General features: G+C 41.1%; 1 protein-coding gene across 9 annotated transcripts in view; it reads right to left on the reverse strand.

Moving 5' to 3' along the window:
- The window catches only part of ZNF644 (zinc finger protein 644), an 86,545-nt gene that overhangs the window by 8,915 nt on the left and 62,529 nt on the right, over positions 1–15,101 (reverse strand). For 6 of the 9 annotated variants that reach the window (XM_079981099.1, XM_079981103.1, XM_079981105.1 and 3 more), the window contains 2 exons: positions 13,700–13,802; positions 10,855–12,527 (listed from right to left, as the gene is read on the reverse strand). In XM_079981099.1, coding sequence (XP_079837225.1) covers positions 12,335–12,527; positions 13,700–13,802 — 296 coding nt within the window. In that variant the 3' untranslated portion in view covers positions 10,855–12,334. Of the gene's footprint in view, positions 1–2,430; positions 4,476–7,910; positions 8,052–8,958; positions 9,126–9,159; positions 10,780–10,854; positions 12,528–13,699; positions 13,803–15,101 lie in introns of those variants that run through there. The other 3 variants (XR_013840017.1, XR_013840016.1, XR_013840018.1) reach the window with 3 other exon arrangements.

Consider the following 15,101-nt stretch of genomic DNA (forward strand, 5'->3'; position numbering starts at 1 on the left):
CATATTAACTATTACTGATTATTATTTTTTACAAAAAAGTTGTAACCCACTCTGGGACCTTAGGGTGAAGTGCAGGTAATAAATTCTAATGACGATGAAAATTTACACCTGAAAAACTTTTATGGGTAGCTGTAGGTAGGTAGAACAGCCACCCGTAGTTTTTCAGTGGCAAGACTTTATGGGTAGCTGTAGGTTGGGACATGGGTGGCGCTGCGGTCTAAACCACTGAGCCTCTTGAGCTTACCGATCAGGTTGGCAGTTCGAATCCCCGCGACGGGGTGAGCTCCCATTGCTCGGTCCCAGCTCCTGCCAACCTAGCAGTTCGAAAGCACACCAAAAAGTGCAAGTAGATAAATAGGTACCACTCCAGCGGGAAGGTAAACGGTATTTCCGTGTGCTGCTCTGGTTTCGGTGCTCCATTGCACAAGAAGCGGCTTAGTCATGCTGGCCACATGACCCGGAAAAACTGCAAACGCCGGCTCCCTCAGCCTGTAAAGCAGATGAGCACCGCAACCCCAGAGTCGTCTGTGACTGGACTTAACTTTCAGGGGTCCTTTACTACTTCTTTTTTTTAGGTTGGTATAAAGGCCATGAACATGGGTTACATTTATTTACATGCATGTTCTGGGTCTTGCTCAAAGAAAGGACCTAGGAGCCAACTCTCCTTGCTATTGTTCTTCCACATGACATCACTGAAGGGTGTGTTGACATTGGTCTCACTTGTAGAACATTTATTATTTGTACCTCGCCCATCATCATCAATTACCTGTTCTTTTTACAGAGCGCTTCTGCAGGAGCACAATGGAGATCCAGGAAGGAAGACGGTATCCTTGAAGCATGGCAGAACTCTATGCTATGGGTTGCTTTGAGGGAAGAATCCCTGAACATGTGAATGGGCTACCACACACCAAACACAACTTGAAAAAAAGAGACAATGCACGTATTTTTGTAAATCAAGAAATTTCCCTTCCTCTTACATATTTCAGAGGAAGGAAAGATTTTCATGGGGCGGGGAGAATACAAGTTGAGCGTAAACGGAGAATGGGAGAACCTTCCTGCATGAGAGCGCAAATGAGGTGCTCTCGTCTTTGAAGTGGGTGGGCCAAGCTTTCTTTGGGAGCAATGTCAGGGCAGGTGCACTGTGCATCCATTCCCCACGTCTGCCAGGAGAATACCAAGTCCTTTCCCTTCACAGGGTTTGGTGCAGTCCCCCCACAAATCTGTAAGAAATATTGTGTGTAATAGGGTAACTGAGGTAATGCTGTTAGAGTTACTAAGGGAATGTCAAGCAGGGAGGGAGCGGGGAAGAGAGTGGAATTCTGGTGGAGAGAGTAGACTGGAGGAGGCTTGGAAAAGGAGTGTGAATATTGGGGAGGAGATAGTTGAGTCGGTTGAGAGCGGTGGGTTCTCGGGGGGGGGGGCACTTGGTGGGGGACCTGAAGCTGGGCTGGGCAGCTATTCAGCTTAGGATCATTAGGGCAGTTGCCATCGCCCTCGTTTGATAGTGGCCAAAAAGGAATAGAGATGCAGAGAGGGACTATGAGCCTCCTGTGAAGGCCAGGGCATGTGGCAGTCCCATGTCCAGCGAAGAGGGGCTCTGCCAGCTGCGCGGGAAACAGAAATCCCTCGGTTTAGGTGGGCCACGGAGCCAGGGCTTGGCTAGCATTGCTAATGCCCGGATGCCTCGCACCACCCCCTCCAAGCACCTGAAAAGCAGCTTCACAGGCCTGGGCTATGCCTGATTGTCTTCCAAAGCAACTTAAAAATGGAAAGCGTAAGGCTGGTCCCGACAAACTGAAAAACACTGGCCTGCAAGCACTTCAGTTGGAGAACAGCCTTTACCAAAGGTGTCATGGACTTTGAAGACACTCAAACTCAGGATGAAAGGGAGAAATGAGCTAAGAGGAAGGCATGTTTGGCAAACCCTCACCATGATCGACTCCTGCACGGAAACCTATGTCCCCACTGTGGAAGGACGTGTGGATCCAGAATTGGCCTCCACAGTCACTTATGGACTCACTGTTAAGACCGTGTTCATGGAAGACAATCTTACTTGGCCATGAGTGATCGCCAAAGAACATGAGATTTGGGGTTTACAGCCAATTTCATGGACTTCATTAAACTCTCTTGGGAAGGTGCCTCACATATGCCTCCCCTTCCCCCAGTTGATCCAACACTTCCACTCTTGTGTTCCCCGAAAGCCGGCACCCATCTGGCAGGTGGAGGGGCACCTTGGGACAGAAATCAGCTTCACCTGCTGAACAGCAGCCTTAAGGGGGAGAGACTTCTCCTGCAGCTTCAAAGACTGAGGAGAAGGCGCTGACGAGAACCAGCTGGCTTCAGCCTTCTTAAGCAGAGCTCCCAGCAGCAGGCGGAGAAGGCAGAGAAGGAAAGAAAACAGCTCGTTATTTGTATTTTTATCATTTATTACAAAATTTTATTTGATTGTTGGCATATCGGGAGCAAACAGTTCCTCCAGTTTCTTTATTTAGTTTAGTCAAATGGATAACTTTAAACACTAGAAAAGTGTTTTAATGTGATCAAATTGAAATATACATTAATCCAGGAACACCGTGGCTTAGGTTTAATGTATACTTCATCACTACCCGAGAGATATCAAAAGATGTCAAGGAGACTCAGGCTGAGAGTCAACCTTCTCCAGCCTCCAGGGCAAAGCCTGTTGCACTAGTGTAAGCACAAAAATAAAAGGTTGTGCAATACAAAATGCTGCATGACAATAACACTGGTGGAAGCTTCAGGACCACAGCAGCAACCTGTTGCACAACCAGTGACAAGAACCATGGCTGTTTTCTGCACCTCCTCTTGCGCAAGACATTCTACTAGCTGCAACTAGAACACCACTAAGCGACTTTAAATTAGCATGACGTTGAATACCTCCCTTAGGCTCCTATCTGGGTTTTAAAACAACTCGGGCACATAAGGCCATGAATATTGTTTGACCATCTGCTCCATAAATTTCCAGTAAGGCTCCTCACAGCAAACAGTAAATGAACTGCAGTTGGTCAGCTGTTGCTCCCAGTCCTTGAGTAACTTAATACACAGCGGCTTATTCAGCCCAAGTCTGTTATCAAGCTATCAGATTTCATTTCCATGGAACTGAAACAAAGGGAACTTTAATTCCTCCATCACCTCTTCTTATTTATCCTAATTTATTTTTAAAATGTCAACAGATGCCTAACAAGAGCTGCAGTTTATTTTGAATGTTGTGTTAACTTTGTAGCAACACATCAGATTTCTAATTATTAATTTTAAGAGGGAAAATCCAAAGCAGTGTTAAAACAAAGCATGTATTGTTGGCGATTGTGATAAAATTAGGATAGGAAATATTTGTTGTGTTTGGCATTGCTTACTGGAATATGATCCACTTGAGGTGGTATCCTCATGTCTTGAAAACTGTGCTCTCCCAATTCCCAAAATGCAGTTTTCATGTTACAGAAAGTGTTAAACCCACTTCCAGGGCAAAGAAACAAAACTCCAAAGTAGTTTCAAATATGTTCCTTTTGCTCAGAAGGTTCATAACAATGGCTCCAATTCTGAGACTGGCCTCTCTTAAGGTTCTAGACCAGAAATGGGGAACCTGTGACCTTCAAGATCTTGTTGGGACTCTGAACTCCCCAAAGCCTGAGTTAACATGGTCAGTGGTCAGGGATGATGGAAGCTGTAATCCACCTTTTGTGCAGCTATTGTAAGTCTCCCTGGAACCATTACTGATGAAGGGCAGCAAATCAATGAGTCTCCATCAATTAGATCATACTATCAGTGGCAGACATTTTTCAACTTCTGCTGCCTCGCTGGTCCTATCTGCCTGCCAATTCCCAAGTAGGTAGCTAGAGACCACGGAAAAGACCTGGTCTGCACCTCAACTTAGCGATCACAATTGGCCCTGTAACCTTGCTTACGTTGTTGGTATCACTGGCCATCTTTCAGACCTCACTCTAAAAGTGCAAAGGGAAAAGCCAGCTGCTCCTGAGTGTGTTGGAGTCAGGCTGGGGGGTGGGGTGCATAACATACTTGCATCCTCTGGCTAAGCAGAAACTAGAATCAACAGCAGACAGTGCTATTCTTACCGAGTGTGTGAATTCTCTGGAGAAGTTTCGTGGGTGTTTCAAAGACTCCAAAGTGCGGGAACAACTAGATCAGTTTTGAGAAAAAATTCAGCAAATGATGCCCTTCAAGGATTTCAATTCAAGCTGTTAGGGCTGCAAGCAACACGGAAATGCAGGCCAAATGCAACAGCATGACTATGCTGGAATTCTGCATACTGTGCATCTCTCAGGAGGAATTTCCTGCGCTAGGGAGACATGCACTAAGAATAGCATCTCTCTTTGGGACAACCTACTGCTGTGAAGCATCGTTTCCGAAGCTGACGCAGGCCAAGAACCATCTTTGTGACAGATGACAACAGAAAGGCAGCAAGAGTGACGTCAACATCCACACAGCCACACTTGGCAAGGCTCACAAAGGTAAAGAGGGTGCAAACACTACACTAGGAAAAAAAGAGGACTGGAGGACAGGCAAAAATAAAACAACACAAAACAAGCATGTCCATTATTTGCATCAAAGGTGAGGATTTAAAATTTTAACCCACCCACTTTGCCTCTGACCCTCCCATTTGGCCCTCAAAAGGGTAACCTTGTGCATCTCTGACCCACAGGCTGAAAGATGTTCCCCATCTATCAACTTCCAGAACTGAAACCCATGCAAGGCCAGAGACTTGAGTTTTATATTCCTTTTGCTTGCAAGGCCAGAAATTTCCTCTAGCCAACAGCAAGGAAACCCCATAGGAGAACCCAGAGGTTCCCTTTCTCTGTCGGAAGGTGTCTTACTTCAACAGAAGAATGAGAAAACAGTGGTTTTTACTGACAAGCAAGCAATGGTTTTTTGGATTTTGAAGAACACTCCCAACGCATTATAAAATTGGAGATGCGTCCAGGTTTTTATTATGAGCTGATTATATGCTTATGTTTAGGCAAATTTAGTACACCCCCCTGGGTTACATATCACTCACTGAACTGCGCTTATTAAATCTGGGCCAGATGGCTGATGGTAAAGTAGTTTGTAGGACTGCGTCTCCGTGGAGAATAATTTTACGCTGTACTTGGTGGCCAGACTGCTGCTGAATGCAACTTCATCATGGTATTTAAATCACATTAAAGCCCTTTAAAATTTATATGCTGCCTCCCCCTTGTGATTTTTGTCTGACTACATGCTCACTGCTAGTTTCAGGGCAGTGGTGTGCTTTTACCAGCTACCTTCTTTTTTGTTCTTGGAAGAACCCGACTATCTATTTACTGAAAAATCTGTTACAGTAGGCAATACTGAGTGGGATGAGCCAATCACTGAAACGCCCCATCATCCCTGGCCATTGGCTTTGCTGGCAGGTTCTGATGGGAGCTGGAGTCTATCAACATCCGGAGGGCCACAGGTTCCCCACTTGTGGTCTACACTGAGCAGCATCTCTTTGTAGTTTGATAAACGAGTCCTATAGCAACCCAGATACGTCAGGGTTTGAACCTGTGACCTCCTGCATTCAATGCATGTGCTCTATAATTGCACTGTGGCTCTTTTCTGTTTGAAACAGATGGATAAATCTACAGGTACGACTTCTCATTCACCCCCGGCAACAACGAACTCTCAGGGGCTTGAACTCGAGCATAACAGGCAAGGTTGTGTGGTTGCAGCCTTTCAGCAACTCTTTCATCAGGTATCTCCTCTCTCTCTCTCTCTCTCTCTCTCTCACACACACACACACACGATAAACTGCATCAGAAACTACCTAGTTTGGCATTTCATCAACAACACATGGATCATCATGTTCGATTTGCTCTCTATGGATGCAAATATTGCAACAGATGGGTACAGTATTACAAATATTTCCCATGATCCCATTTTATGTTTGCTATCTGCATTCCCTGATCATGCCAATGATCTCCATCCAAAACTGATGGTTAATTCTGTTACAGTGGGTGCAAATTTAATCATAACTCAGAATCAGAAAGAGGCAAAAACAAAACAAAATTGCACCTGGCAATGTAGTATAGAGAACATTATGGCAGTTTCTAAAAAATTTCAAATCGATTACAAAGTACAATGGGGCAAAGTTTGTATTAAAGATTTTGCTACTCTATGGCTAATCATCACCCATAAGTCTGGTGACCCCCTCAAAGCATAAGACACAGAGCTATCTGATTTTCTTTGGGACTATATGTAACTTACCATATCTTTCTGCTCAATAACTAGGAATCACACTTGAACAGGATCAAACTATCATACTTTATATTACCAGATGTAATGAATTATTTTTTAAAGGATCCATTTTTTACCTATGGATAATCCTTTATCAACCTATTTTATTTTAGTACTCGGTCTATTGATATAGAAGGGACGCAGGTGGCGCTGTGGGTAAAACCTCAGTGCCTAGGACTTGCTGATCGTATGGTCAGCGGTTCGAATCCCCACGGCGGGGTGAGCTCCAGCCGTTCGGTCCCAGCTCCTGCCCACCTAGCAGTTCGAAAGCACTCTTAAGTGCAAGTAGATAGATACCGCTTTATAGCGGGAAGGTAAACGGCGTTTCCGTGTGCTGTGCTGGTGCTGGCTCGCCAGAGCAGCTTCGTCACGCTGGCCACGTGACCCGGAAGTGTCTCTGGACAGCGCTGGCCCCCGGCCTCTTAAGTGAGATGGGCGCATAACCCTAGAGTTGGACACGACTGGCCCGTACGGGCAGGGGTACCTTTTTACTATTGATAGAGCATTATAGCAAGCTGCTAATGAAATATATGACCTACGCTCTCATGCACAAATGGAGCTGTGCAATGTAAAACAGTCTACATCCAGCGGACACACAGACCCTTGCTGACTCATATATATTGTACATTGTGACTCTCCAGTGCTGTTAAGACAAAAACCCAGCTGCCTAAGAGAATCTTCATGGTTCTCTGGATTGCACTGAATAAAGTAGCAACACTGGATTTGTAGGGATGGTGTGTGTTTTTTACGCTGAGTGGTACCATAGCAACACTGCATTCAGCACCCTGCAACAGATAGTCAGCACTGTTAGAGGGGACCGCAATACAAGTCAGCAACAGTTTTAGAACATGGCGGAGGACCTATGGCCCTCTGGATGCAGTTTGACGCCAACTTAGATCAGCCCCAGCCACGACGGCTGAAGGTCTAGGATTAGGGGATTTTCAGATACGCTTTGTAGAATGATGAAAGCAGCTTATGCAATCCACCCAAATCAAAGTGCTTCAGTATATGTAACTTGGCAAGATAACCCCCGGTTTGCTCTTTTTACTAAAAGAAAAGCTAGATTATATTTTACGTGTAATAGCTTTGAAAATTTTGCTCCAAGAACTCTTACAGAACTGTGGAAGTAGCAGATCCTTGTGAATCCAGATGGCTTATAAACCATGGTGTCAACTAACTTACTAATAAAACTTACTAAGGTGGCAAGTAGTCTAGACTAAACTACATAATTGCTCCTTTGGGCAGATTTTTGATTTTTTAGAGACATGTCTTCCCATTTTCTTTTTACTCAATACCAAGGTCTAAAAACGCATTAGTTTGACATCACACCATCCATAGTCTGCTCCATAGAACGAGACCTTAAAGCAAACTGAAATGTAAAGCCAGCACTTTTTTCACCCCTAATTAAATCATTTGCCATCTGCTCCATACTGTGAAGAAATCATGTTAGCCTGCAGGTTGCTTAATTTGTTTGCTTCTAGTGGTGGTAGTTTGAGCTTATCTGGCACGGTTCCAGTTAAAATCAGAAACTGCCTTTTAATTTTGTATGGAAAGTTTTGTGACATCTACTGCATTCATTATTAACCAGAACTCCCTGCAAGTTTGTACAGGAGTTGTAAAAAAGAAGAAGAAAAGCATCTTACCTTCATTATGGAACCTAACCAGCTGTGCACTTAAGGAGAAACACTCAAGTCTGATGCTTTGTCCAGGGCAAGACAGACGCTCCAATCCTTTATTGCCCTGGTTCTTCTTCTCTTAAATCATGTCAACCAACATATTTGAAGCTACACGCAGAAGAGAGAGAATTCCCACTCACAGGCTTACTCAAAAATAAATACGTAAACAAGAAATTCTGCTTATCTGCTTTTAAGAGTTGTTGCTACAATTTTACACTTTAGTCAACTCTATTGGTAGCCAACATCTTCCAGCAACTTTCAGCATTCACATTCAAGAACATTAACAAGAAGATGTGAACTCTATTCAGCAAAGAATGATGACAAATTGAAGAGGCTCCCAGGTAATAGAAATGCACACAGAACCTTATTTTCTGATGCCATTCTCGTTTCTTATACAGTTTTGAGCTGTGTTCCCAGCAGTTTCTACATCCTAGAAAGCAGATATGCTATTTTATACATTATTTTTACATGATATAATTGGCTTCTTTGTGAAAGAGGCAGATGAAAGGCATTTCGAGTGAGTGGTATATATACTATGTTGACATGCAGATCCTTACTCAGGTAAAATACAGTTTAATCTTGTTAACTCACACTCTACTTTGTCAGTCATTCTTTTTACACTCGCAGTCAGAATGAAATGAGAGAAAATCAGATTGAAGCATTTGGTACTGCGGTACAAACTTAAGGTATAAACAAGTTGCACTGGGTTGCGTTTCACAGACTTATAGACACATGATTTGTGTCTGTACCCGTTTTAAGATATACAGCAGGAATACTAATAAATGCAGCTATCTTAAATATCCGAAAAACAATCAGAATGGCAATATGATTCCAGTACAGAAAGAGAAGCATATAATGTTTCCACTTTTATTCCAATTTTCTTCAGCACAGCATTTTGCAAATGCGAAAGATATAACTGAACATTTGTTGGCCCTTTTGTACATCTTAAAGCTTTGGAGTGTTGAGGAATCAATAATTCAGGTCCTGCAAATAGTGTATCTAAAGTGATGCATACCTGCTCTATGATGCATGCTTTATGTTGTGCTGTTCTGTAAAACTCTGGGTCTTTGCTTCTTTTTAAATCCACAGCACGAGAGATTTTACAATAGGAACAATTACTCTAGGTTTGACACTGATCAGAAAGGCAATGATTGTTGAAGACTTGTCCATAGGATGTAGCATCTTAAAGAAATAAATCCATCACTCTACCAGCATATCATCTCAACTCACTGGGTATGTTTATTCAAATATTTGAATAATATATCAAGTAGCCATTTCATAAGTAGAGAACAACTGTAGTTATATAAAAATTCAAATATGGACACTCCTTGTTGTGTAGCGCATGAAATGCACCCCCCCAAAGGATTGGGCTGGGGGCAGATCTCATTATCTATTAAGTCACTGTTCTAGAAAAAAAATTATTCCAATGAACAAATGAAGGTTGAGTCTGCTGTGAGTCCATAGGAATAGGACTGAGGTTGGGGAATAACCATGGGTAAATTGAGAGTGGCAAAGCTGCAGTTAAGAAGCAGAAAGGCTGAAAAGAGGGACCTATGGGTCTCCAGCTGTTGTTAGACCCCAACGCCCATCAGTCTCAACCAGCATGGTCTATGGCAAGGGATGATGGGAGTTGTGGTCCAGCAACATCTGGAGGGTCACACATTTCCCATCTACTTAGAAAGAAAATGATAGGTACAAAGTAGAGGCCAGCAGCAATGCACAATAACTTTATACGGCACCACCCACCTTTAGATTAAAAGCTCAAGATAAAAGTGTACAGTTGTGTAGTATGTTGGGCTTTGGCTAGGAAGTCTTGGGTTAAGAATCCTGGTTTGACAACTCGGCAAGTCATAGTCTCTCAGATAAATAGGAGGAATATTTTTTTGTATGTGACAGAGATGGTTGAGGAGAGCACAGCAAAGGTGGTCAGCAGTCAGCGAGAGCAGGCTTCCTAATTGCTCAGACCTGCAAAAAGCAAGTCTCCCTGCAGTTCTTTCTTTGGGCCACAGATGGTTGAAAAGTAGAGAATGAACCTTAGTCTGACATTCCTCAAGCTTTCAAGTGCAAGAATCACTGCAGGATTGAGTATGAAATATGGATTTTTAGGCTATCAAATAAGCAGGTAGAACACTTTAACTTTACTTCTGCCATTTCTAAAAGAAACACCAAATGTTATACAGTTTTGATGAAGCATTGCCATCGAGAACAGGGGTGAGGGACCTCCCAGCCCATGGATTTAATTAAATCCACCAGGCCTCCTCATTGGGTCTATGAGGCCATTTTGGCCAAGCCACACTCACTTGCCTTATAGTTAGAGTCATGGCTGAGCCCAAAGGCGTTTTGGTGGAACCGCCCATCAGTTGATCAACATATCTGCAAAGCCCTCTGCAGTATTGAAGCCCTGGCTATCAGCTGACGACCAGCCGATTGTCACTGCTTGAAGAGAGCCCTGCACAACCAACCGTCAGCTGATTGACCAGGCTTTGTAGTACAGATTTGATGATCAACTGGGATTGGCTGCATTAGGAAACTCAGTTTTGAGGAGGCAAAAACCATTTCCCTCCCTGGGTGCAGTTGTGGTTTCCATTTGCTTAAGCATAAGACTTTTTTTTGTTAAGTAATACCAACCATGTACAGTAAAGGAGATGCTGATATGAATCTCTTCCGTCTCTATACATACACACAAAAGATTTGCCTGCACTATATTTTCCACTGGTTTTCCTTGCCTGCTCTTGAAACCATTGCCAAATTATAGAAGTTTCTATACATTTAAGACAGATGCATTTTACCTGGGAACTAATATTACATTTTCATCACAGGTACTTTGCTTGAGATCCTTCAAAAGATCGAAAGAGAAAAATCAACTTTGTATGCCACACATAATGTAAAATAATAGTTCACATTACAGACATTTTAATGTTTTCTTTTAACCTTTTTATTTAGAGAGATATATTCTTGGTAAGGAGATATACCATGAGGAAAGCAATTTCACTGGCTGTGAGGTATGTATATTCTCCACCAAAATACTCCTCACATCTCAACTGCTTTTATAACTTTATTTACACGCAAAACAATATCAATGCTTTTCCTTGGCTTAACTACAGTATTAGTCACCCTACATGAATAAAATGAAACATTACTTGCATTACAGAACCAGTTTTCAAAAGAGGAATTTGCTTATTTGTTGAAACGTGACATTTCATTTTTGTGAACAGCCAATACTTATTTTGACCAAGACACCTGCACCATATTTTTTCCATCCTCACAGCACATTTATTTCAATAATTCTGTAAATAGGTCCTTAGCATGAGCATAGTGTTACAGTTTTCATACATATAATTACATCCAAAACAAGTTTTAAAATTCAAATTGTAAACATTCTCTTCATATGTAGAAACTTATTTTTTTTGTCCAAGGGTGTTATGATTTCTTTAAACAATTGTAAAATGAAAAGTCTAGGCTAAGTCATGTAGTGAGCAATGCTTCTTAGTACATTTCTACAGTATTAAATAAAAGAGGTGGCAAAAAATGTCAAAAATGTCCTGTAAGCAACTCATACTTAAGCTAGGCATAAAAAGAAAGACTTAAGAAAATTGTGATTAAAAATAAAGAAAACTGTGAGTGCTTGATGCAACAAATGGAAAGGGGAAATACCATTACTGCTGACAAAGTTGGAGGTAGCATGGATGCACCATTTTATTGTCAGTGAGAAATGCAAGTAAAGAATATTATTTCCTTACCACAAATAGTTTCCAGTACTATGTACATTTTTAGAAATTTGTTTAACAAGTTTCCCTCTACTTTTAGTACAAAAGAGTCTCGAGTGATTAAAAAAAACACTTACACAGCTAGATAAGAGTAGTACTAATTGCCCTATTTGAATGGAACAGTCTCTTGAACAATGAAGTACATGATATTTAATGCCCTAAACTGAGTTAATTGCATTAGCATTTCTTGGTATTGTACAAAACACTACATACATACAAACAAAATATAATATTTTACTAAGCAAGGGTTTTTGTTTAATAAACAGAGCATTGATTCTGGTAACACTGTAAAGAATGTTTTCATTTCATAAAACCTATCTTAAGTACCCATGTGCAACATTTTAAAAACGGCTGCTTACGTGTAATGGGCTTGTATCAATAGTGAACACAGTAATTGACAAAAAACATAGTAAACTTTAAAAACACATCTTCCACCCTATATAAAATATAAAGACTACTTACGGTAACTGTTTTAAGTACTCAATTGTTTGGATGTTAACTGTCACTCTTCTCCCCATTTTCCGGCTTCAGATTTTATAAACAGATAATTTATTTTAACCTTAAAAAAACTAACAAAGATATTTAAAATGTTCATTCAATGCAATATGAAGTGTTTCCAACGTTCTATGAAGCTGCTTCCGCCATCAGGAAAGAAAATGAAGTTTCAGTAATTGAGGCAGGTTTTTTAAGCAGTGACGTTACTTCCACCATGCCAGCCCCAGTTCGAGGAAGATTTGCATTGACAATGTGGCGCTGAAGGTGTTTTATCCAGTCTTCTTGAACAGACAAGGGCCCCCGAAACACCAGACCACAAAACCTGCACAGTTTTTAAAATCATCCAAATAAAGCACATTAGCATTGCAACTGAACTTTATGTTAGGTGCAGTAGATTCACAAAATAACAACAGAAAAACTAAGCCTGAGTATGCATATCACTGATAAATTTAAAAAAATTCCTGGGTGTTAATTCAGCTATCGTTTATCACAGATATAAGTAACTCTAGATACAAAAAACAGAAGCATACAACTTTATATCACAAATTATACCTCTAATTCTAAAATTAGAACTGTAAATTAAAAACTGGTGTCTGGTTTTCTTCTTCCCTCCCCATCTTTCTTCAATTTGTGTTGTGTTTTTTTAGACAATAAGCATGAGGGCAGGAATGATCTTCTGCTATATGCTACTGCTGCAAAGTGTTTTGTGAGTCCCAACTCATAATAGGGGGAAGGAAAATAATCTAACAGCTAACGTGAGGTTCTTGGTCCAGTTCAAGGTGCTAGTTATTACCTAAGTAAAGTTCTAATTAGGTAGTACAGTGGTACCTTGTTTTGAGTCAGCCTCGTCGAGCGTCCATTTCGTCGACTGCCCATGGCAAACCCAGAAGTACTGGAATGGGTTACTTTTGGGTTTGCTGCTCGCACATGCGCAGAAGCGCTAAATCGCACTTCACGCATGCGCAGAAGCACAAACCTCTCCACGCACGCGCTTTGTCGTGCGTCCTTTTCGTCTAGCATCCGGGGCTCCGGAACAGATCCCAGTTGCAAAACAAGGTACAACTCTACCCATCCCCAAATTAAGTTACCCTTCCTTAAAATCCTAGAGTGTGGGGAAGCCTTGCTAATATTCACTTTCATTAGCAGTGACTTATTTGCTGGGATGTAGGGAAGTAATGAGGGCCTGGGAGGGGGGGGGGGTCAAGGAAAATAAGGCTTTCTCAGTTTCCCCCCAAATGACTTCCCATTTCCCCCAAAGGACTTCTCGAATTATCAGCAACACAACTGGTCAGTTAGTTAAGTATTTTCATTTATTTACTTGATTTGGGGGGCAGCTATCGGCTACACTCATGCATGGTGAGCATCATTGGGTCCACAGGTCACTAGGTAACTATAATTTTTGTACATACATGACACTCAAATACAAGATGCATTTCTACAAATCGGAAACAAGCTATAGCTACTCCAAATGACCCAATGCAGTCCCACATATACCTGCACCGGAGTATGTAAACTTCATCAGCACCATGAGGTAATGGCAGAATTTTTTTCTTGCTCCCAGATCTTGATCTTGATTTTTTTTGCTTACAATCTATGGCTACGAAGAGAAAATAAAATCATGTAGATAGATATAAGTTTTGAGCACTTTACTGGATAATTCCCTCCCCCCGAAATATGTTAAAGGATACTTCTATACTCACTTATTTTCTATACCATAATAAATTTTGTAACTTGAAAATATGCACTTTCCAATTCATCATAAAGCTGAAGTGTGCACACCATTTTCATGCACAAATGAGCTTACATGCTTGACACCTACAGTTTAAGTTTAATTTTAAAACATGTGTATTTGATGACCAAACCACATTTCAGGCTACTAAGTCATTCTACCTAACTGGTAACCCAAGCATCATGCTTTGCTTGTAAATTTTATCAATATAGAGGCCTTCAATATCATTTGAAATGTCAATATCAATTGTTTTCATCATGCAGCCAACAACCATAACTCAAAAGGACCAATGATTAAATATAAAGTATGTTTTCACAAACTTCATAACTAGAACTTTTGTATATATTACACTGAAACGTTTTCTGTTCTGTATGCTAAAGGAGTCTTATGATAATGGTTTTGTTTTGGTTTTAAGTTCTTAAGGCTGAAGAGTATCAGGATCTCCAACCGTTGCTGATTGTCCCTTTAATAAGGTGTACTGGAATCAGATGTGCTACAGAATTATTACTGATTTGTGTCAGGGTGATGTGAATTCTTTTGAGGTACAAAAGGAAATAAAGCAATGTAGGGAATTCAAAAGGAAAAGCCTAGTCTGACAAGAATGCACTGTTTAGTTCCTAATGTAATTGAACATGAAACACTTAGGATATTTTGGAAAATGAATGCATGCAGCTTCATCCAAGCACATGTACCAGCAGTACAAAAGAGCTGGAAACAAAGCAAGAATTTTACTTGCAAATACCTACTTAAGTTTGTGATTAATGTAACCCTCTTCTACAGAGAAGGATAATGTCAGAAACTGTGTACAGTAAAATGCTCTCAATATAATATAACCTCCAAATTCCTCATCTAAGCTACTTATGGCATGAAGAAGATAAAAGGCAGGACAGCCTGCAGTTTCCATCTGACAACTACTACAACCTAACAGTCAGAATATATGCTGGAATCCAGTGAGTCAAGGTAAACTTTAAAGACCTTAACAGCAAGCTTTTGTCCATACCTCAAATCAAATAACATAACATTTTCAAACAAAAATCCACAAACTATAGGATGAGGTGTTTCCTCCTATCACCTAGATAATAATAATAATAATAATAAAACACAGAAATGGAAAATGTATTGCGTTGCTGCACTCAAAAACCACTGAGCATCACCAAGGAAATTCTA

Source organism: Podarcis cretensis (assembly GCF_951804945.1).
Source record: "Podarcis cretensis genome assembly, chromosome: 6".
Taxonomy (NCBI): Eukaryota; Metazoa; Chordata; class Lepidosauria; order Squamata; family Lacertidae; genus Podarcis; species Podarcis cretensis.